This window comes from Neodiprion lecontei, chromosome 2, assembly GCF_021901455.1.
Source record: "Neodiprion lecontei isolate iyNeoLeco1 chromosome 2, iyNeoLeco1.1, whole genome shotgun sequence".
Taxonomy (NCBI): Eukaryota; Metazoa; Arthropoda; class Insecta; order Hymenoptera; family Diprionidae; genus Neodiprion; species Neodiprion lecontei.
Window position 1 is genome coordinate 15,634,717 of NC_060261.1, and position 21,595 is coordinate 15,656,311.

The window sequence follows — 21,595 nt, forward strand, 5'->3', positions numbered from 1 at the left end:
GAAAATAATTGACGTTCTACAATTATCAACGCATCTCGTAAAAAACGAATACGGCATTGTAGTTTACGTGATTTCAATGCTAAGTTTACAAATAATATTGTTTTCCACATGTGTTGGAGCACGTCAATTATTTATTTTACATTTGAATCAAATTCGAATCAGAGTTCGTTGACTGAAGATATACCTATATCACGTATACATATATATATATATATATATCTGAAGTGACAAGAATCTGTACAAAATGGATACCGTTCAATTGGCGTGACGGCACCACGCGTGTATATATATATCAGTGGTGCGAACTGGCGGCAGCGTCGAAAAACAAAAAATGCACCGTAAGCGTATTTCCCCCACCACGCAACTTTTGATGAGTTTCAAGACCTGTATGTAAGACCGTGCTTATGGCAACGCTAATGAAGTGGTGTACTAAAATTGCAAATGCGTAAGAAAATATACTCAAACATTGACGTATCAAAAGACACAGAGGACGATAGATAATCTACGATAAGCATATATTTGTTGCAATTTTAATATTCATGATAATAAACAACAGTTTATTGGAAACTAGATCTACTTTGATTTTTAAAAAAATCCAATTGTGCAGGTTTTCGCGCCATACGGGTGGCCGACATGAGAGAAGATCATAAAATCGCATATAAATTGAGTATTGCGTGGGATATACGGTTACGATAATGACATTTAAAATATTCTACGCATCATTAATGGTACGTTTTAATATAATCCAATAATACGATAACCTTTGTTCAAATACGATATCTTACGTCCCTGGAATAATCGGCGCCATCTTTAGGACTTGGAAATAGCCAAAAGAAAGAAGAACTAGAAGAAGTATAAACGCATTCCATGCTGACAGTTGTGGATGGACTGAGGGTGATCGAGGGTTAACAATCGTTAACAAGATAGTTGTGGGTTAATCACCGGTTGTACAATATCTAATAAAATGGCAGCGACGGAGTTGAAGAAAGAAGAGGTCCGACAGGCTGTTGTTCTAGCAGATGACTTCTCCACAAATTTACATCCCATGCAGACGCTCTACCCAAGTGCGTTGATGCCGGTTTTTCATATTCCACTTTTGGAATACCTGACAGAAACTTTAGTGAGGAACGATATACAGGAGTTATTTTTGTACTGCAGTAACCACGTTGAATCTTTGAGATCGTACGTACAAAGTCAAAATTACAAGGGTCTTATCAATGTACATTTAATCGTCTCTGATGGCTGCCGTTCGCTTGGCGATGCTCTCCGAGACATCGACAGCAAAGGTATCATTCGCGGCGACTTCATCCTGATCAGAGGCGACGCTTTCACCAATGCCAATCTAAAGAGGCTTCTCGACTGGCATCGATTTAAGTCAAAACAAGACAAAGGCGCTGCGATGACGCTGATATTCCGTGATTTAGGATCTAACAATTTTCCGGTGAAAGAAAACAAAACTTGTCTAATTGCCGCTGATAACTCGAATAACAAAGTTTTGTTTCATCAAAAACTCTCAGAGAAAGACAGAAAAGTCAAATTGGAATTACAGTTGTTCTTGGATCACGATTGTGTCCGAATACACAGCGGTTTACTGGAAACTCATATTTACCTTTGCTCAGCGTCGGTGCTTCCCTTGTTTTCTGACAATTTCGATTTTCAGGTAAGTTCTTTTCAGAATCACATAACTCTGCTGAAAAAGTTTGATGTGATACGCAAGCTTCTAATACGATATTATAGAATGGGTTTAGAAATACAATAGACTTGTCAGTTTGGATTGTGTTTTTGAACAAGGCTGAAGTTAGCGATGTCAACGTTACGAAACATTGAGGAAAAAGTAAATAAGTTGCAATTCCAGAATAACTTTGCAGGAATCAAGTGTTGAAAATATAATGTAACGATTTTTCTCGACATACATCGTTACAATGATACTAACGTCAAAATGTTACTCAATGATATTTTTACATCCTATTCTATGATTGTCATTAACACCTAATCGTGGTTTATTAAATTGTTTTGAAATTTTTAAACACCCTTCTAAACATTGGAATGAATTTACTATCAACTGAATGTCTTCAACATCATTTTCAGACCATGGAAGACTTTATCCGAGGAGTCTTAATCAACGAGGAAATTCTAGACTCTCGAATTTACTGGCAAAAATTAGATCCAGAAGAATACGCGCTGCCAGTCACATCTTGGAGGGATTACAATACTTTAATCAGAGACATACTTCAAAAACGTGGATATCCCCTAACCATTGAGATGATGCCAAGTTGTATGTATTTTCTGTACCTACGTAGATGTACGTATAAACACAACAGTTCGATTCTTGGGAAGGGCTGTACATTGGAACGGGATTGTGTGGTATGTCCAAACAGTAATGTGGGAGAAAACACACGCATCACAGGTTCTGTGATTGGAGAAGGCTGTAACTTGGGGAATAATGTGAGACTTGAAAATTCTTACTTGCTGGGTAAAGTGAGAATTGGGGATGATTGTATCGTTAAAAATTCAGTTTTATTCTCCGGCTGTGAGTTGGGTAATTCAGTTGAGATAGACGGCTGTATTTTGGGCCCGAAATTTAAGCTGAAATTGGAAAGTGTTCACACGGATTCCCTCATGCAAATTGATTCAAATGATTGTATCACTTACATCTCCATGAGCAAAGCTCATCCTGACACTGATCAAGAATTACCCTATTTCAAATACACATGTACAAACGAGTCCGACGATGATTCTGATGATCTTGAAGACTACAGTAGCAGCGATGAAGAATCGATTGCTGAGATGCCACTCACTGATGATACGCACATGTTTTTTACAGAAGTGATGGAGAGTTTGATGCGAGGATATCAGGACAAAGTCAAATGCGAGAATTTGATACTAGAAATTAATTCATCAAGATATGCTTACAATGTTACTATTCGCGAAGTTTCCTACAACGTAGTTAAAGCTGTATTAAGTTTACCAATGGAGTATCTCAGCAATTCTGGTTCAGAAATTTCGTCAAAAAGCTACCAGAAGACATTGAAACTGATGTTGGAGTATTTTGACATGGTTATATTGAACTATGTCAAATCATATGAAGCTCAGACAGATTGCTTGCGAGCTATTCAAGACACTGCTGCTACATTGGACACTGTATCTTCAATTCTGTTTGTGTTCAAAAATTTATACAATTGTGATATATTGTCAGAGGAAAAAATTCTTGAGTGGTACGAGCTCGATGATGAGGATAACGATGACGTTATGCAGAAACAGGTGAGACTGAAAATGAAAAAAGACATTCAACCGTTGGTTAGATGGCTACGCGAAGCTGAAGAAGACTCTAGCGACTAACCTGAAATTTGTCGAAGGAAATCATAATAAGGATGAATCAGTCAGTCAATCTGAATCAAAAGTGACGAAAAGAGAAAACAACTTTTTAAATAGTTTTCAACAATGTGAGTTGCTTCAATGATGCTCTAAACTCTAATGAAACCTCATCATCCCTACTGTGTAACAGAAATGAATTCGAGCAAATTTAAACAACACAGGCTAAGATATTCACAATTTTTCATGAATTTGAAGCGATTGAACTCCGATGTTTTGATCCGATTCTAATGTTTCTTGCAATTATTCTGCTCCTTGATTAGACCTCTATAAATTATCTAAAAAAAAATTCAAGATAGCTAACATTGTAGTATAGTTATAACGCACATGTGACATTGGTGACGAGCATCTGTTGTGCTTTTACTAAAAAATTTTGTTTTTTCCACTTCAGTGATGACAACTTTCTCTTCAATTTTTAATATTGAATATTGATCTATTGAAATTTACACAATTAATAGAGATGTGTTTCATTCGTGTTCACTATCATCGGCAAAAATATGATTATTGGAGATTTTCAAACAGTGTTTTTCTTTTTCTCTAACCTGCTTCATACGGTCTGGCCAATTCATTCTTGAGTAATTGTAAGATTCAACTTATATATGACAACTTTTATGCATGCATGGCACCGACGGAAAATATATTTTATAAATTTTACCTGTACAAACATCATCTAACAACACGGTAATGTTTGACCCTTTCTGTATTATATAAAGCATAATACAAATCGTGCAAGAAAAATGTATATTTGCGTAAATGTGTGTAAACCATTATATCGGACGTGTAAATAAATTGATCCAATAAAACTAGTTCCTTCTTAATGCTGAAGTTCAAATTCTGGGATTAGAATTATTCTGGAGTTTTATTTTTCAGTATACCTACTTGTAAGAAGCCGCCTAGTAATCGGAAAAATTGAATCGTATTAAAAAATATTCATTTTGATGTTTGTCGCCAAAATTTTCAAGGAAACTTATTGCATGTACGAAAATTAATAAAAATGAATCGTTCTATTGTTTTGAATGTGAGTTTACTGATTCAGTTACTTCCCATTTTGTTGCGTTTGAATTGTAACATAACTTCAATTCGATCCAATCTGTACATACAATTTCCTTTCTATCCATTTCTATTAGATTTTATCGTACAAATTTAAATTTACTCCGTATAAAATTTAATACGTGTTAAATATTAGCGTTTTGATCGTTTTCTATTTGATTTCTTGACTTTTAAATCCAGTTCAAATCCGTGACGAAAGGTCCGTAATATTATCGCGGATTAGTTTGAAATGATTTTCACATCACGGAATACATTATTTTTTTTTTCGGAATTTCGAATTGGCAGACACAGATATTCAGATACCGTTCAATCTGTTATTTTTTTTTTTTACAGAGTATGAAGTATTTGTAACTTTTAGTCTTATTACTAATAATTGTAAGCGTGGCTTGAATACATAGAGAATGTACTACAGTCTCATTTTTTAAAATAAATTACTTTATTTCTTGACCATAGATGCGAATTTTTTAAATACAGAGCTTAGTTTAACTTCAATAATTGTTTTATTTATCGTCTATTATAGTCGTGATAAAGCGTGATGTGAGCTGTTGCTGGTTGATTTATGTTTTATAATATAGATATAATAATAGGTATAATACGTGATTGTCTGTGATAAAATGACGCGTTATATCATCAATATTATGTATATAATCTGCGTATTACGTAGCATACTGCGTAATTCTCTAAACTATTTATTGTTATTAGCGAATTAACTAAGCGATTTAGCTAGATTTAATTTTCATATGATTCGTTTATCACTGGACGCTCGTCTCATTGTACATTTTTTATGAGGAAAAACAGCGCTTATAATATTATTATTGTATGTATTTATGCATATTGGGGTGGCCATTATTTCGCTTTTGGGCATTTCTTTTCGCGCTCCCCCCGAAAACGTAATCAAGGTGTGCAAAAAAAAAAAAAAAAAATGCGTTTCAAGTTTGCAGGTGCTCGGATAATTTAATACCCATGCCATCGAGCAGTAGACGTTGTAAATGAAAAATAGATGTATTTTCTCGATGTCAATACGCACCATACTTCTTACACATATCGCGTGTCTAATGGCATAAAGTTGTAACGACCAAAAATGCGATTTTAATAGGAAAAGGGCGTATAACTTTTTTCTTTTCACCATTCGCTCTTAAAATAATCAAAACGTATAATTCAATTGAAATCAAGCATTTGAAAATATAAAGGCAAATGGTCGTATGTTCAGCAGATACAACTTTTTTCCACTAATAAGTATACACGAAAAAAAAGGTCAGAACAAAAGGTCGCAGCCATCTTAAAGAAAATAAAAAAAAAAAAAAACCACTAGATCCCACAGATGAATCAAAATCTGCAACAATTCAGAAATCTTTAAAAAATTTTTAATCCTCGACAATAAAAACAAAAAGTTAAACAGTGAGCATGTCAATTTTCTGAACATCGATTATCCGAATCATCAATTACCGGAATGACAGGAATAACAAAATAATAATTTTTGGCAGTTACGCCTTTATGCAATTACCGTAGTAGATAATTTTTTCAAATTTTACCAGAACCTAACGGTCGTATCTATCAGTACGTACGACCTTTCGCTTTTAGTTGATGAATTAATACTTGAGCCTGAGAAAAGTGAAAAAATTTATTTTCAGCAGATGCAATCTTAAGGAACTAGTCGTCTTACAATTAGTCAACATTTTTATGGTTGAATCTAGAAGCTCGTATCTATCAGGACACACGACCTTCCTTTTGATCATTATTAAATTTTAATTCAATTTCAACGTTTCTGACCATATTTTAATGCTTTAAGCTTGGATACGATGAAAAAAAAAATTATACGCCCCTTTGCCTTTTTCAGCCACAAAAGGTCGTCAGAGAGCGTTTTGCGACCTTATGCTATTAGACATGCAGTATAATATCGGTGAAAAGAATTTTTAACTTGGCACACTATGAGATATGAAATCCTATTTTTGTAGATTTTTTGAGCCGTGATCAAAAAATTTGAAAAATTAAAAATACCCATCTGTATTATCTTTGTAATGTTTGTAAGTAGAAAGATTACCAAATTTTCGACTTTTACGATTGGTATTATGTGTGCAATATATATTCAAGGATTGGTATCGAAAACATGTATACATTTTTCAGCTAAAATTTTAATCGCTCGACGGCACGGGTTAAAATTATTTGAACGCTTTCAAACTTCACACACATTTTGATCACATTCTTAAGCGGTGACCGAAAAAGTTTTGCCAAAGCTGAAACAACGGCCACTCTAATGTGTACATTATACATAATAAATATATGTATCTAAGTATATATTTTCTTTCAACATGTTTCATTTTATATCTTGAACAGCTTAGATAAATCGATTTATGTGTAATAATATTTGTCATTGTTACAATGGCTGGAAGGAGACTTTAATGTCAACAATTTTCATCTATATAAGAGTATCAAACCACATAATTCAATGTTGAGAATATGGGTCACAATTCAAACAATCCGAATCAGTCTGCCTGTGACTCACGTCCTTCATCATTTACTAAATTATGAGGCCTTTTTTCTTGCCTACAAATTCATCTTTTATGATCCAAAAAAATCACACTACAATCTAGCGAACTATTGAATTACTTTTTATTCGATTAGCATGTAAAGATTAATATTGCACTAAACTTTATCATCATTCAACTTGTTATAAATAAGAAATTGGCAATCCCTAGTTTCATTGACGTGACACAAAAATTTGAAAAAAATTCAATCAGATTTTGAGTTTATCACTTATTATATGCGCACCACGGTTTATACATTCGGCAAACATTTATACCTTATTAATTAATTATAATTTTTTTGTTTAATAGAAAATGCCCATCGCCAGTTTATTTACTAGAAACAGAGATCTTGAGTGACTTTGAATAAATCCTTCGATTTCAACTTGGTTGTTACAGATTCAGCATAAAGACTCATCTTGCATTGCAAAAATTTTACTTCACGTCAGTTGCAGAGTAAACAAATTACTTTGGCACGGAATGTAATTATACTCACGAGACTTACAATATTATATTGCGACATGTTTTCGCGATAACCTTATACTTGCGTATAGTGCACATCGTAACAAATTATTAGCTCACGATTTATAGTGACTACTCATTCTGTTGGGATGGGATCCTCTTGCAGACTGTGCCATGCTTGATGGCGATGGTCCGGGAATTTGATTGCGTCTATCCAATGTCTCAGACGCTCTCCTTTGCTGCTGCAGCTCAGTATGAGACCTCCTTTAAAGTAAAAACCGCGCATGCAAGTGGATTCACGCAAAATAACTCGATTATAGATTCTTCCTCTATCGAAAACAGTGAAAATATGTACAAGCAGCAATTTATACAGGTAAGTGTGTATCTTAGGATGATTCTTATTTGTCCAATGTTCGAATTTCAACTGTGCCCACCACTCCCATCATTTGTTTTGAAATAAAAAAACAAAAGTTTTGAGCCCAATATGAATATCCTAACTTGATTTTTACCATCCGCTGTAACGACGCAGTTTTCCATTTAAAATATACGTGATTTTTATCTTTTAATGTTATTATTTTACTGAAACAACTAATCATTAAGGAAAAATATTAATTTTGTATGGAATTGATGGAGATCGATTGTACTTTCAAGGGGGAAAATGAAGAAAAAATGTGTTGGCCATTCTAAGGCATTTTACCCTGCTTATTTCATTCTCAATGAATAAAATATGTACTTGTTTTGAAATAAAACAATTTTGCTTCGAATATGCATTACATCTCGGAAAAATTCTCGCCCCGAAAAATCTCATAGTTATAGTAAATTTTAAATAAATTATTCTGAGAAAGAAGCGGTTTTTTTCTCCCAACCATGCATTTTATGACAGATACATGTTTACGAATGCCATCTCCAAATTTTATCAATAAATTCGTGAAATTGATAGAGATACAGCGTTTTCTTTGAAATGGTTACTTGTTCGGTGAAAAAATTAGAGGGATCGCGGTGACAATTCCTTTCATCGGTACGAAGTGACATGCGCGAATGTTCTTTGAAGTCGTCAAATATCGCAATCCAAGTAATTTTTACTCCAAAAAAAATTTCACCCAAATAATTACCGTCACTCATGTAAATCGAACATGTTTTTTCCGTGTGTTAGATTTTATCCAATACTGAACTTATTGGTGTAAGGATCTCAATTGCGAGATAGAATAAGAAAGAGAGATGTACCGATATCAATAAAAATAAAGTAATGTAAAATTAATCCATGTAGTGTACGATATTCTCTAATTACCCAGGTAATCGTTGCTCTTTCCGAGGTCCTTGTCCCAAACGGAGAGACACAACATCTGACTGGTGAGATCCGTGAGCCGTGTCTCGAAAGCGAACTCTTCGTTCCACTCTGGGTTTAGGGTCTTCCACTTGATTCCTGTATTGTAAATTGCGGAAGTTGGTTTTCGAGATTCCTTCTTTTTGTTGTACTGGACGTTGGAGAAGGACCCGCTCGTTTGCTGCGAGTTGTCTTCCGGCCGCTTTATCAGGTACAGCTTCACGAAGGGGTCAGAGAACCCGTTGCTGTCCATTGCCGGCAGATTCGCAGCGCGCAAAATGTTGACCAAGAGGGCGCGTCGGCGAGTGCTGTAGCTCAGGGTTACCAGAATTTGACCCCTTGGACTCAGATCCTCGCCCCAAACTTCCTCTTCGTGCTCCACCTATAGTTCAAACACGACCATTTCTTATAGACGTGACAAATACCCCCAAGATCCAAACTTGCAATCGGCGACCCACAGAAAGTGTCGGATAATTCGATCTGAAGTGACAAAATTTGGTGAATTGGAGCTTCACGAAACTCTGCAATAAGACTACAACTCTTTTACGAAAATATCGAGGGACTAGTAATCTTCCAGCTTCAGACTTTCGGAGCTGACGAATCAAGATAAGCCGATTCGTGACTGACTACTGTTTGAATAGGTGTTGTCGTTTTCAAGTCTCGAGGCTGATCGTTTTTACAATGATACTGGTTGTCTCAGCAACTGGTGACTGAATATGATAACGGTATTAGCCATGCTAGGGTGTATAAGGGGTACGAACACAACTTCGTTGTAATATATTAGTCAAAAATGTAACCTTGAATCACGAACCTGGCAGTGATTCTCCAGATAAACATTGTAGTGGATCATTCGATACGGTTGAAGCTGACAGAGCGGCAGCTTGGCTTCTCCTAGGAAATCCTTGCCCGCTCGGTCGTCTTGAAGTACCAATATGTGGAGTGCTCTGCCATTTTTCATCTGAAATAGGTATTACAATTCCAGGCGATATTGGAAGAGACACGAAACGGAGCGCCGTTAAACTTACGTCTGTCTCCGTGATGCCGTAGAATGTTACCATCTCGTTGTACTCCGGATCCCGGGTCTTGTGAACAGTTTTTGTCCTGAGTCGCTGGGACGGGCTCCCGATCGCAATTGGGAGGATGTTTAGCTTGCAGAACGAATCTGTCAGACCGTGGATGTCCATGGGACGGAGGCCTCGCGCACGCTGCACTCTGCACTGGAGGTACTGTGCCGCGGGGTCGTATAGCAATGAGACTTCCAGTGTCCCGTATCCATCCCCCGCTGCCGCTGTAATCACAGCCTTGATGGAGAGTTGCGCCGTGTTTGAGTAGCACTCGATTTTATCCGAGCTTTCCAACCCCACGGTGAACTTTTTGTACGGGTATAATCGAGTTTTTCTACCCACATAATTGGATCACTGTCGCAACTGACTGACAGGGAAGAAGGCGATTCAGGACGAGTAGAAAGACGGGAGAAGCGTACGGGATAAGAGGAGACAGCTACTTGTTGCTCAAGGAGCGTAACGACATAAATTCCTCTATTCAACCCTGGAACCCGATCCCCATCTCACAATCGATGTTTGACACGTGCCTCGAGCATTGAAACAAGTTAGTCTAACGTTTCCTTCACGCTGGATCACGATCCGCTTGCGTGACGGAAGGTTTAAGACAACCAGTGGGCATTGCTTTCATCACATGCCTGGAATGTACGGAACTGGATGATTTCCCCGCTATTCCGACATTGCAAATTTCCGGTCGCAGTAATTTCATTGAATCCCTGCTCATACATTAGGGTGGAAATTACCACTTAATGGTGATGCAGGGATTTTGAGGAGAGTCTGACTTGTGTAATTCGAAAAACAGAAAATCTCGGACATTTTCTTGCCACGTGGGAATATCAGGAAAATTTCACGAGAGTGTCATAATTGAGTCGACTGAAGATTAATGAAGTGTGAAGACGTGATAAAGACCTTCATCGTCTGATGGCACGTGTAACGGATAATATAATGTGATTCCTCATTCAATAAGGGGAATAATTTTGGTGCTGAATGGATAATTACCAGTTAGTCCCCGTACTATTTGCTGCAGAGCCTCGGAATGGTTCTGATTGTTGATCGGACCCTCGTTGTTCACGACCAGGATCTCCGGATCCATTTCGTGATAGTGGAGTAGACTGTGACTCTGATTTTGATCCAACATCATGAGCCCCTGGCTGCTGCTCGACTCTATGGAGTCTTTCCTGTAAGGTTGTAGATCACGCGAGGCGGCAACAACCCAAAATTAGTGCATTATTCTCAACAATCCTATTCCTACGTACCTGAAGCTGTGTACCTGATTGCTGTTAAGTTGGTCCGAGGACGTCTGACGATGCTCGTTCATAAACTGGGACTGAAATCCTTGCCCAGAGTTCCGGCCTTGCATTCCATGACCTGAACCTCGTGGCGAGGGAAGCGGTTGCACAGATGCAGTGGAGGAAAATTGACTCTGACCGACATCGGTAGCAGAAGCCGATCTAAGGCCGTTACTGTAATCCCCCGCGTTTCCGGAATTTTGCCGACTGTAGGCGTCGCCTCTTGGCCCAAAAACTGGCGTCGAGGATCGATTGTTCTTCTCCTCAGCCAAAGTTGGCGTTGGCGATGAAGCCTCGTGAGTTCCTAGCGAACGGCTCATCGCCAAGCGACGACCCGCGTCTTCGTCAGAAGATGAATCTGGCTCCAGAGACTCCAGGGACCTCAGGTTGTTGACAACAGCCCACGACGATGCTCTCGAGGTGCGTCTCGGTCTGCCACGCTCCTAGATTCGGAAGAGATCTGGTCGCGCTTTTCTTTGTCGAAATTTAAAAATGCAGTGGGTGTAATATATACATACGAGTTTCTTATCGGGTAGAACGTATTTCGGAAGTCCTTTGAAAAACCAGGCGCCACTTTTTTTCCACATTTCTCTGGTTTCCGAGCAGATTCGGCAGAGGAATAGCCTGGGTCGTTGGGAATTTTGCGCAAAGCCAATCTGTGATCCGCACGACACCATCGTTGCTTCAATACCACATTTCTGGCAAATGTGCTTGCGACAATCCTTGCAGATCGCCGGACCAGCTCCAAGAACAGTGAATTTCTCGCCGCATAATGCGCAAGAATATCGACTGTGCGAGGTGTCTGCACTTCCAGACAAGTTTCCGGCACTCACGCAATTACGCTTCATGTTCTCCAGCCTGTCGACCAATCTTCCCACTCGCTCCTGTTCCGATAAATCCAGCGCTTCCGCTCTACGAATAACCTGTGGATAATCGCCATGCAATGAAACTGAAAAACTAGTTTCACTGGCTGGAAGCTTCTAGCAAACAAGTATCACGCACTTCACCATATGATCATGGTTAAAATTATTAGACATTTTGAATCAGCCGTGATTTACATGGACTGAAATCCAAGAATCCTAGTCCAATTTATTCGGTTGAAAAAATGGGTTTGACTGAAATTTTTCCATGTTATAATCTATCCTACGATATGAAAATCATCCAATTATTCTTTGATCTCTATGTCTGACTGTTAGGCGAAACACTTTAACCTAGTTAAACATGGCCCCGTTTTCACCGCGCTTTGAAAATGCAGAATATATTTCAAAATTTCTACGATTTGATACAAAAAATATTTAACACGTTGAGCGCCACGCCGATTTTGAAGGCAGTCCCCATCAGGCCGTGCACCACTAAATGTAATTTCAGTGTCAGCCAGCGGTGGTTGACGCGGCCTAAATGGAAAGTCCAGTGTCAGCCACCGATGGCTGACGCGGCGCTCAACGTGTTAAATATTTTTTTTTTTTGGGTTCTCGCATATCCATGATTCAAAATCTCAAAAGAACGCGTTTATTGGCATTTTTTGAGGACCTACCTAAAAATGAATTTCACAGACATGCCAAAAACACATTAGATTATATTTTTTACCGACGATAGGAAATGCTAAAAATTCGAAGACGAAAGTTCAATTTGATAAAAGTAATCAACATGGTTCTCCTAAACGGTAAGGTCTAGTGACCTAAGAATTGAAGAATTTTTATATCGCAGTACACAGCCGCTACATAATACGACCAAATTTCAGTCAAATGGAAAGATTCACTCCAACAAGCCTCCTCAAATGTGGATCCGTTCATATGTTATGTCCAAAGTTGGGCTTTGTTGAGTGGGTATACTTTGAATCTCAGACGTCGATCTACTGTAAATCTGAAAACGACTTGTCAGTTTGTCGGTTTGAATTTACCAGAAGCTACTACTTTGTTCAATGCAGAAGCACCAATTGAAATGCACTTATCAGCATTGATCAACACAGCGTTAGGTACCTACAGTACCTATTCATTGTAGAGACAATTCAGTCGTCAGTCGAAACGATAATCATAGCGGTCTATTGTAGAGAGTTGCGTGCAGAACGATAACATCTACCTTTATGGAAAGCTCTTGACTATCGATCTTGGTTCGCGTATGTATACGGTGTTCGATCCTACCGTATGTCATGTAGCATCTACAAGGTGTGTACACGAGTATTCAGGCACGTGTGCCGTCACGTAATGTTAGAATGTGAACGTTGAATCCGCTCCCTCAACAACTTTCTCTTTGGGGTGTCTATTTCGATTATAGATAACGTTATCGGACGGACAGATGTTGAATAATTCTCGAATCGCAGCTTGTTGAGGTCCGCAAACGAAAAACCATCTGCGTCAATCAAATTATTGACAGAATAAAGCAAATAGCTCTAGCCATATTTTATTATATTCTGTTGCAAACTAGAGCACCCTACTACTCTACGTGTTATACCTACTATAGGCTCTATCAGCTATAGTAATTTTAGATCACTAATCCAGCTCTACTACTGCAGGTAGTATAAAATCCATACTCACACCGTTTCGGGGTTAATCGACTTTTGTTGGTGACACGTGTTACTGACAAAATCTGCAAATGAAGCTGGCAAGTTAAAAATTAGCCCGATAGATTTTGCGATTTCTACGGAGCTCATGGTATGAATTCGATTGGGCAGAAGTAATAAAATAATCTACGTTGCTTCAGTTTGAAAATTCTAATGGAAATTGGAGAAAGTGCTTCATAGAATATACTTAATTTCGACTTTGCACACTCTTGATTTTTGCAATTCGCTTCTCAAGCCTATTGAACCGAAACCCTTAATAACAGTGACAATGATCTCACAGCACGATAATCTACTACAAATAAAACCGAGTTACGCTCACAGATAATTGATCGTACAGTATTTCACTTAGGAAATACCACTGACAAGAGCCTCTTGACTGCTGTTGACCGTTCAAGTTCAACAGTCGTCGACGCTAAAACTGCATATTGCAGTTCGAGCTGAAGTTAAGAAAGTTAGAAAATCTTATGAAAGTATATTACCTCTATAATGGTGCAGCGTTCCTCCTCCGTAAGGGTAACTTGTGGCCCGGAAGGATAGTCGCTTCTGTAATCCAGTGACCCTGTCTTCACAGACCATCCGGTACGCAATCTGCGTTACAGAAGAGAAGTGGATGGTTGGAAACGAGAAGCAAGAACAAAAATACGTGGAAAAAGCAATATTTTTTGTTAACTCAGAAAGTTTAATTCCCAATTCGCACGAAAGCCTTTGATCTCCCAGGTAGCACACTTGTCGAATTATCGACTGTCAATTTGGATAATCAAAACCGATGTCATAATGTCAAAAGTTGGAAACTTTGACTTGGAGTTGGCAGAAAGTCGGCAAGACGGTGACTATTCTGCTGGTTAGCCACACCTATGACGATTAATGCCCTCGAAAATGTCAAGGTCAAGACAACGTTGAAAGTAAAATTGGAAATCGTACGGAACTTGCGACAATGAATATAACAGAATAAAAAAAGGAAATTTGGTAATTCTCGAAATTTCAAAGTTTCGCTTGGTTATTTGTTGATGATAACAATTAAATCAATTTGCAGTCGATTTGTACACTACTGGCTGTAAATTGAAAACCTAACGGACATTGGTGAACATGCTATGGTTAACATATAGTCAACTATTGGTTTCAATTACGTTCTTTTCGTCAGTCTCCGATTAGTTGACTTTATTTTCTGACACCATGTCTACATCACATGTGAGTCGACCGTGTGCTACTTGGGTTATAAGGTAGGTGAAAAGCGTAAAGGGATCAAGGTTTTGTCATTCGACAACAGTGCCCGGATTTTCGAATTACCAAACGAAACTGCGCCATTCTTATCAACTGCACATATACAGTTATAGACATGTGTATATACACTTATATGTAGGTATACACGAGGGGTCGAGCGGGCTGATAAAGTATCTCACACTCCTGGATCGCTACCGCGAATGACCCCCGCCGGGGGATGTCCCAATGGACATTTATGAAGAAGTCCCAGGCTATACTATGTCCTCTCAATTGGTTCGTCACCATCGCAACACTAATTACGACTCGATCGATCGTTGCTGTCTTTTGCACGAGGGTTCAGCATATAACGCACATTACAGCGAAAGGGAGCGAGATTTCACAAGTGCGATTTGACGTTTTGATGTGATTGAGCAACTCCTCCTCATGCAAATATTTAAGAATCAATCGGCCGAACCATTCAAATCACAAGTTAAGAACAGAAAAAAACTATCTGTAAAATCTGCAGCAATGTTATTTGTGGCACACTTGTGAGAAAAATTTTATTCGTCGTAGTTACTATATAATTCTAGTAGTGGGTACCGTTGGGATTTCTTTTGTTCAAACTTGTTCCAGAGGATGTTAAAAATTTGAAAATACGCATGACTGCTTCTTTGACCAGTGTAATATCTGAACGATGTTCGCTGTTACGTGACCTAACAATATAGGTCGGATTTTCCTTTAAACACAGCGGAGAACTGGTCATTGTATCTATACCTGTACTCACTGCTGACGTGCTGCAAAGAAAACTATACCTATATGGTTATACCGTCGCTCTTTCGATCGACTTTTCCCGGCGCGAGGTCAGAGGGAAAAATGTCGAGAAATAAAGGGTTTGAAGGAAATACTTGCTTCTTGGTTCGTAGATGGTTGAGACTCAAACTCGACCATCTATCGTAGTACATGAATGAACGAAATTACGCCAAAAGGTTAGAGCATTCGACTTTGTAATTTCCTGTATGAGCACTGCGTGATTTAATTTGATTAAGCACCAGTCTAACCTGGCGGCTTAACCGTTATCACATTACATCACGTCACGCACGATTTTAATTCCAATTCGAAAGTGAAAAGCAATTGGATAAAAGTATATTTTCTATGTTTAAACAACAGGATTTTCTGGCGATCAGAAAATATATAATACTGCGTTACGGTGAATGAACAAGCTGTAACTCAACGGTATTTCAAACCGAAGAGAATATTTCTCGACAAATTGGAAAGTGGAAAAAGATAAGAACCACTCACTTTGCTCTTAGGGCAAGATGCCTGTCGTTTGGACAAACCCATCTGCCACCCCTGCTTCCAGTATCCCCGAGATCAACCATCTTCGATCCGGTTTCTCGGCGATGGGTTGAAGCCTCAAAAAAGTGTTCCTTGGACCAGGTCCTGAACTTCGGGACTCCGCGACTTGGCAAAGTCTAGCTTGTCGTAGCCGGAGAGCATTGGCCAAATCCCCACGGCTGCAGGATTCACGCCTCCGAGATGCATGATCTCGCTAATTCGCACATCATCTATCACAATGATGTCGATGGGTGTTGTTGTCAGTGGCGAAACCGTGTCGGCCCCGAAAGTAGGTGGGGTTTGCCCGGGTGACCTATTTTCCCTCGGAGGAGCCGGGCGGATGACCCTGACCCTTGGACCCTGCGGCGGATTCGAGGCCAGGGAGAGTTTTCTCCGGGCTGCTACGTCATTCACGATAGGGTGTCTCAATGGATTTGCTCCAGCATCCCGGCGTGGCACCCGACAAGAGTAGGTTTATTATTCCGCCATCTATATTGCTTCCAGACAATTGAATTGCATCATCGGGTCACGCAAGTGTTCATCGAATTGTGTGGTTTGCCTCATATGCCGTAAAAATATACGAGAATATTTCTTATCAACCACACCCCAATTATTTGCTGCAACTCAAGTTTATTTACGAGGCCGAAGTTAATAACGTTAATGTATCGAAAAGTTGAAACAAAAATTACTGTTTTGCACCTTCCGAACACCTCAAGAAGTTGAATTTACAAAATTTGAGTTTCTTGATGCTGTATTAACAGTTTACGAAATTTCAAGTAATCCTAAAGTTGCAAAATAACAACTTTTTCCAACGATGCATCATTACATTAACGTTACAAACTTCAGCTTGATGTTGATTTTTATTTCGACGCAATTCCAATGCACTTTGACTATCTGAAGTTTAACGACACGTCTCCTGCCAAGCTACAAATTTGAGTTACCCCCGACATACTACGGAGTCTGTTAACTCCTAGAAAATTTAATTAAGAGAGAACTCATGCATGTAAGCACAAGATTGGAGCTTTCAGTGGCGACTGTGTTTGCATGGCGCGGTTTAATGTTCATCTGACCTCGAATATGTTTTGAAATGAAATTCTAATCACACAGTATTCGGGGTTCTCTTGTGCGCTCTCCAAAATCTCGTAAATCTGACTTCACTCTACGTACAGCACCTCTCCCAAAAGGATAAAATTATTGTATACGCGTACAGGCAGTCGACAGTGTTATGGAAATCTATGGAAGAAAATAACGAATATAAGCTACTTTATCAGCAATTTATTTTGTTCTCGATTGTTTTTGAATGAAAAATTATTGGCGTTGTTGAGAATAGCAGAGTATTCCAATAAATAATGACTACATATTTGATAATCCAATACGCCTTAAACATCTTCGTTGCACAACATAAGATTCTTCAAATCGCAGTTTCAATTCCCTCACGTATAAACAGAAATGTTTGAATGATATTCTCCTACCGAACCGCGAGTTCGAAAGGCTTATTATTTATAGGTGTGCAGATTTGGAGAGAATTTAATTATGGGCAAGAAGACGTGCCGAGGAAATTACGGGCATCAGAAGCAGACGGCGACGAGCTGGCATGGCTGACATCATTCAGCCCCGTTAGCTTGTAAATTAACTTTACTATTTATACCCACTTCTGATTAAATGGTATTCTAGGATTTCAACATGCCTCGCTTTATGTCAAGTTTAAGGACTAATCGACGAGATCGTCTGGATCAAAAGTTAGGAAAAGAAAAAAAACGGAAAAAAAATTTCCAGTAATGGTATTTCTGCTAATGGCAGTGAACACTGTTGAAATAACATCCCTATTATACGGTAAAAATGATTCTTAGCAAATTCCAATGTCACAAGCTCAGATATCAACATTTTGAGAAAACCTTTAAAAATTAGAACATTTAAAATGATTAGGGTCTAGTCTTTTTGTATCGGATCTAATGTTGTTGGGCTCATTCTACACGTTGACCAGAACCCCATAAATTCTCTTAAAAAAATTCGAGAAATTTTGCATTACGGCGAAATCACAACGCGCAAATATAATTATTGATCAATTTCTGTTATACCGTACTAGCAAAAATTTATTTTTATCCACTGGTGATAACTACTTCTAAACATTTTTTCAGGCGATCTCTAAACGTGTCTATGACGAACAAAATAAGGCGAAAAATACTAGGATGAGATGGAAAACGCCACGATTTAATCATTTTGAACTTTTTGAGTATAAAAACCTTTTTTGAAGTTGTTGATATGCCAACTCATGTTATTTGGAATTAGATTCATTACAATTATATAATAGAGATATTGTTCCACTCGCGAAAATAAAATAGCTGGAGATTTTTCGACCGGTTTTTTTTTGAGTCCTCGACTTTTGGTTCAGACGGTCCGGCCAATTTACTTTTGATTTTCATCGAAATTAGACATGCCGGGAAGGGAATATTCTGTAAGCTTGGAAGTGATGGACATACGCGTCTCGTCAGACATGCGGTAACACAAACTCGAGACTCCGACGTCATACATGAAGTAGAATAACCCCCACGCGATAATCACGACTATGTAATGTCGTAAATCACGGTCCTTATGTATAGACATACGTGTATATATGTATTAAATCTTTATTCGCGTGGGAAGGTCGCAAATTTGTGCCACGTGTCAGCTAGACTTTCCCCAAATACACTTTTTTTGAGAAAATATTTGCACTTATACTCTAATTACCGGAAGCTTCAATGAATTTAAACAAATACATAGATTTTTATAAAGATATACATACAAGTTTTGCTTTTTTCACAATCAAAAAAATTCTGATTTTTTATTTATGTCGAGTTGAACGGATTCGTGAATCGATAATCAGAATCCGAACTCGTTACGAATAAATTCACGTTCATTCGCAATCAAACTGATTGTGAATCGAGTTTTTTCCACGGAAACTTGACTCACTATTATCAGTACCTAAAGAGTTCAAATTAGTTTCGACGTGCCGAAATTATATTAGGTCTCGTATAATTAAGCGTCGAAAGTTGGTATCTAAAAATATTTTTTGACAAATCGTTAAGCGAGATTTCAAAGCAATTCTTGTGCAATTATCAGAAAATTGAACTTGCAAGTGTTTTCAGAATTCACCGGAAATATATTACACAGAGTGCAAAACATAAAAATTAGTCGTGATATCCAGTCAACAGTCTGAAATTTCTCGAACAATCTTCTCTAAATATTTCTGCCAAGAGGCGTTAATGTAATTTTAGTTTTTGAGGCTATATAATTCTGTAGGTATTGTACGAACTGAACTGTCTAATATTAATGCAATTTATTTCCGTTACAGTTGATAATCCGTGAAACTTTATTGCCGCTGTGATCGAGCTATTGCTAACAGATATTAATCTGTACAATCATGCAGCAGTCGAGCGAACTCGAAAACTCATAATAATTCCGAGCAACATTCACGGTATAAAATTCCATTACAATATTCTGAAAATGAATTAGAGCAAAATGCAGTAACATGCGGGTAACTGGATTAGTCGTCAACGATACATTGTATTATGTATATTATCTGCAACTCTGGCCGAGATACCGGCAGATTAGCTGCAGAGTTCTTTTCGCGCGCGATAGAACGCGTTCACAGAATCGACCGCGTTGTATAAATTCAAAAAAAAAAAAAAGAACGCTTCACCTACGTTCGAAATTACAATATAGTTAAATCTCCGTGCAGTAACAATACAGCTTTATTATTATATCTTATTGCAGAACCCGGCGCTCGGTAAAACATGTGCAAACGCATGAAATTAAGATTACTAACAAGGTCGGTTTAAACATACGTTACCATTCGACGTACAATTTAACGACAATTATATCTTTCGACTGACAGTGAGGGCCTTGTTTCATTCGATTTCCGTCTATCTTGGTCTTCCTTCTGCGGTATAGATTCTCCCGGAAATTCGACTGGTCTCCCTCCCAGAGAGAGAGAAAGCCGAGACGCGTCTGCTCGTACGCGTAGTTCCCCACTGCCGTGCGGCAGGTGGTTGCAGACCTGAGAGCCGACTCCGACTCCCTGCTTGTTCCGTATTAACGCCTTGACCCGATAGGAGCTACTTCCACAGCTCAGGGTCGTCGCTAGAGGGAGGAAAAAGCGGTTCACAATCAGCCGCGCTCGGTGGATTGGATGGTCGATTCATGCTTCGAGGTCTTCCCACGCTCGCCTGTTGCTTGCGTATATGCTGGCTTCGAGGAGCTGTACCATATAGACTTATAGAGATAGACTGCACGGTCTGTGCACCGAGCCGAAGCCGTAATCAGAAAGAGAGAGCAACAGCTGAAGCCGGACCTCTCTGTTGCACGATTGAAAGAGTGGGAAGCATCCGCCAGGCGGGGAAACCAGTAAGGCAAGTGGGGAGGTATACTTGTACGAGTCCATGTGTTTCCTCCCCCCACCAAATCACCGATTAGAGTGAGAGATCTGACTGCAGCTGATGCTCTCTTTTTCTAATTACGGCTTCAGCTTGGTGGACGTACCACGCAGCGTATCTGTATAAGTCTATGGGTTGTAGCCGTCACAACGTAGGGCTGTAGCTACTGAACATAGAGCCAATAGCCCAGTCGGAATGACAAGATGATAAAAAAAAAAAAACACCCAAAACTGTAATTTTTGGATACCACAATTTTATTTTACTAGGTATAATCACATATTGGTAATCTAAATCCAGAATTTCGACGAGATTCTGCAGTAGCTTCGACGGCCATCTTGAATTTATGGTTCAAATTGGAAAATATCGATCGAAGGCTAAAAATTTCAGTGACCAAAGTTTTAGAGAATTAAATTTCCTACAAGTTTCTTTCTGACGATTTTTAGTTAAACGTTGAAATTGGACGAGTTATCTAACAAAAACAAATTCCTCTTCAAATTCAAGATGGTGGTCGAAGCTACCACGAAATCTGGTCGTTATTTTGGATCAAGATTACCAACGATACCCACCCCCCCCCTCGATAAGAAAAAGCAATTTGTGGTATCTAAAACTTCGAATGTCAGATGTATGTGTATTTGGACTGCACTAAAGTGGCTAATTCCAAATCTAATTCAAGGATCAACTGTTTTAAACAAAATTTAGGAAAAGCGCAAAAAACGCGTTTGAATAATCTCGACTCTGGTGGGAAAAAAAACACGTGGTAATTTTTTACAATTTTCTCTACAAATTACTCCGATATACCACGTTTTGCGACAGGTCGAAAGAAGATTGAATCTTTCTGATAAACTTTGCAGAGGGAATTCAAGAAATTTTACAGAGTTTCTGGAAAGAATGCGTATTCTTTCGGAACTTCGTTTTCTATTGAGCTCGAATAAAAAAAAATTAAAGTTCACCTCTTGTACACTTTTTCTAAACGGTAGAAATTAATTTTCCTGAAGCAACTGACCCCTG

The 21,595-nt window shown here is 38.6% G+C and overlaps 2 protein-coding genes across 22 annotated transcripts; one reads left to right on the forward strand and one right to left on the reverse strand.

Annotated features, from left to right (window-relative positions):
- Positions 1-327: 327 nt before the first annotated feature.
- Positions 328-5,742, forward strand: LOC107223337 (translation initiation factor eIF-2B subunit epsilon). 2 transcript variants are annotated; one of them, XM_046730312.1, is made up of 4 exons: positions 334-445; positions 608-728; positions 815-1,660; positions 2,089-5,742. In XM_046730312.1, the coding sequence occupies exons 3-4, from the start codon at positions 965-967 to the stop codon at positions 3,337-3,339; spliced, it is 1,947 nt and encodes a 648-aa protein (XP_046586268.1). In that variant the 5' UTR covers positions 334-445; positions 608-728; positions 815-964; the 3' UTR covers positions 3,340-5,742. The 2 variants fall into 2 exon arrangements, with proteins under 2 accessions (XP_046586267.1, XP_046586268.1); XM_046730311.1 differs by having other exon boundaries at positions 328-728.
- LOC107223334 (rabphilin-3A) lies at positions 4,835-20,224 on the reverse strand. 20 transcript variants are annotated; one of them, XM_046730294.1, is made up of 11 exons: positions 20,017-20,224; positions 16,140-16,664; positions 14,120-14,228; positions 13,617-13,678; positions 11,599-12,003; positions 11,048-11,523; positions 10,791-10,969; positions 9,756-10,018; positions 9,542-9,688; positions 8,695-9,112; positions 4,835-7,670 (listed from the first exon to the last, which is right to left on the reverse strand). In XM_046730294.1, the coding sequence occupies exons 2-11, from the start codon at positions 16,179-16,181 to the stop codon at positions 7,543-7,545; spliced, it is 2,229 nt and encodes a 742-aa protein (XP_046586250.1). In that variant the 5' UTR covers positions 16,182-16,664; positions 20,017-20,224; the 3' UTR covers positions 4,835-7,542. The 20 variants fall into 20 exon arrangements, with proteins under 20 accessions (XP_046586250.1, XP_046586247.1, XP_046586251.1 ...); XM_046730291.1 differs by having other exon boundaries at positions 16,140-16,672; XM_046730295.1 differs by having other exon boundaries at positions 16,140-16,672; positions 20,005-20,224.
- Positions 20,225-21,595: the final 1,371 nt, after the last annotated feature.

Excerpts from the sequence above, each read along its gene's own strand:
- LOC107223337 (XM_046730311.1), top strand. The coding sequence starts at position 965 with ATGGCAGCGACGGAGTTGAAGAAAGAAGAGGTCCGACAGGCTGTTGTT. Across the intron at positions 1,661-2,088 it reads CTGACAATTTCGATTTTCAG|ACCATGGAAGACTTTATCCG; the intron begins GTAAGTTCTTTT and ends CATCATTTTCAG.
- LOC107223334 (XM_046730294.1), bottom strand. The coding sequence starts at position 16,181 with ATGGGTTTGTCCAAACGACAGGCATCTTGCCCTAAGAGCAAA. Across the intron at positions 12,004-13,616 it reads AGTCGATTAACCCCGAAACG|GTTATTCGTAGAGCGGAAGC; the intron begins GTGTGAGTATGG and ends GATTATCCACAG. Across the intron at positions 9,113-9,541 it reads ATCTGGAGAATCACTGCCAG|GTGGAGCACGAAGAGGAAGT; the intron begins GTTCGTGATTCA and ends TTTGAACTATAG.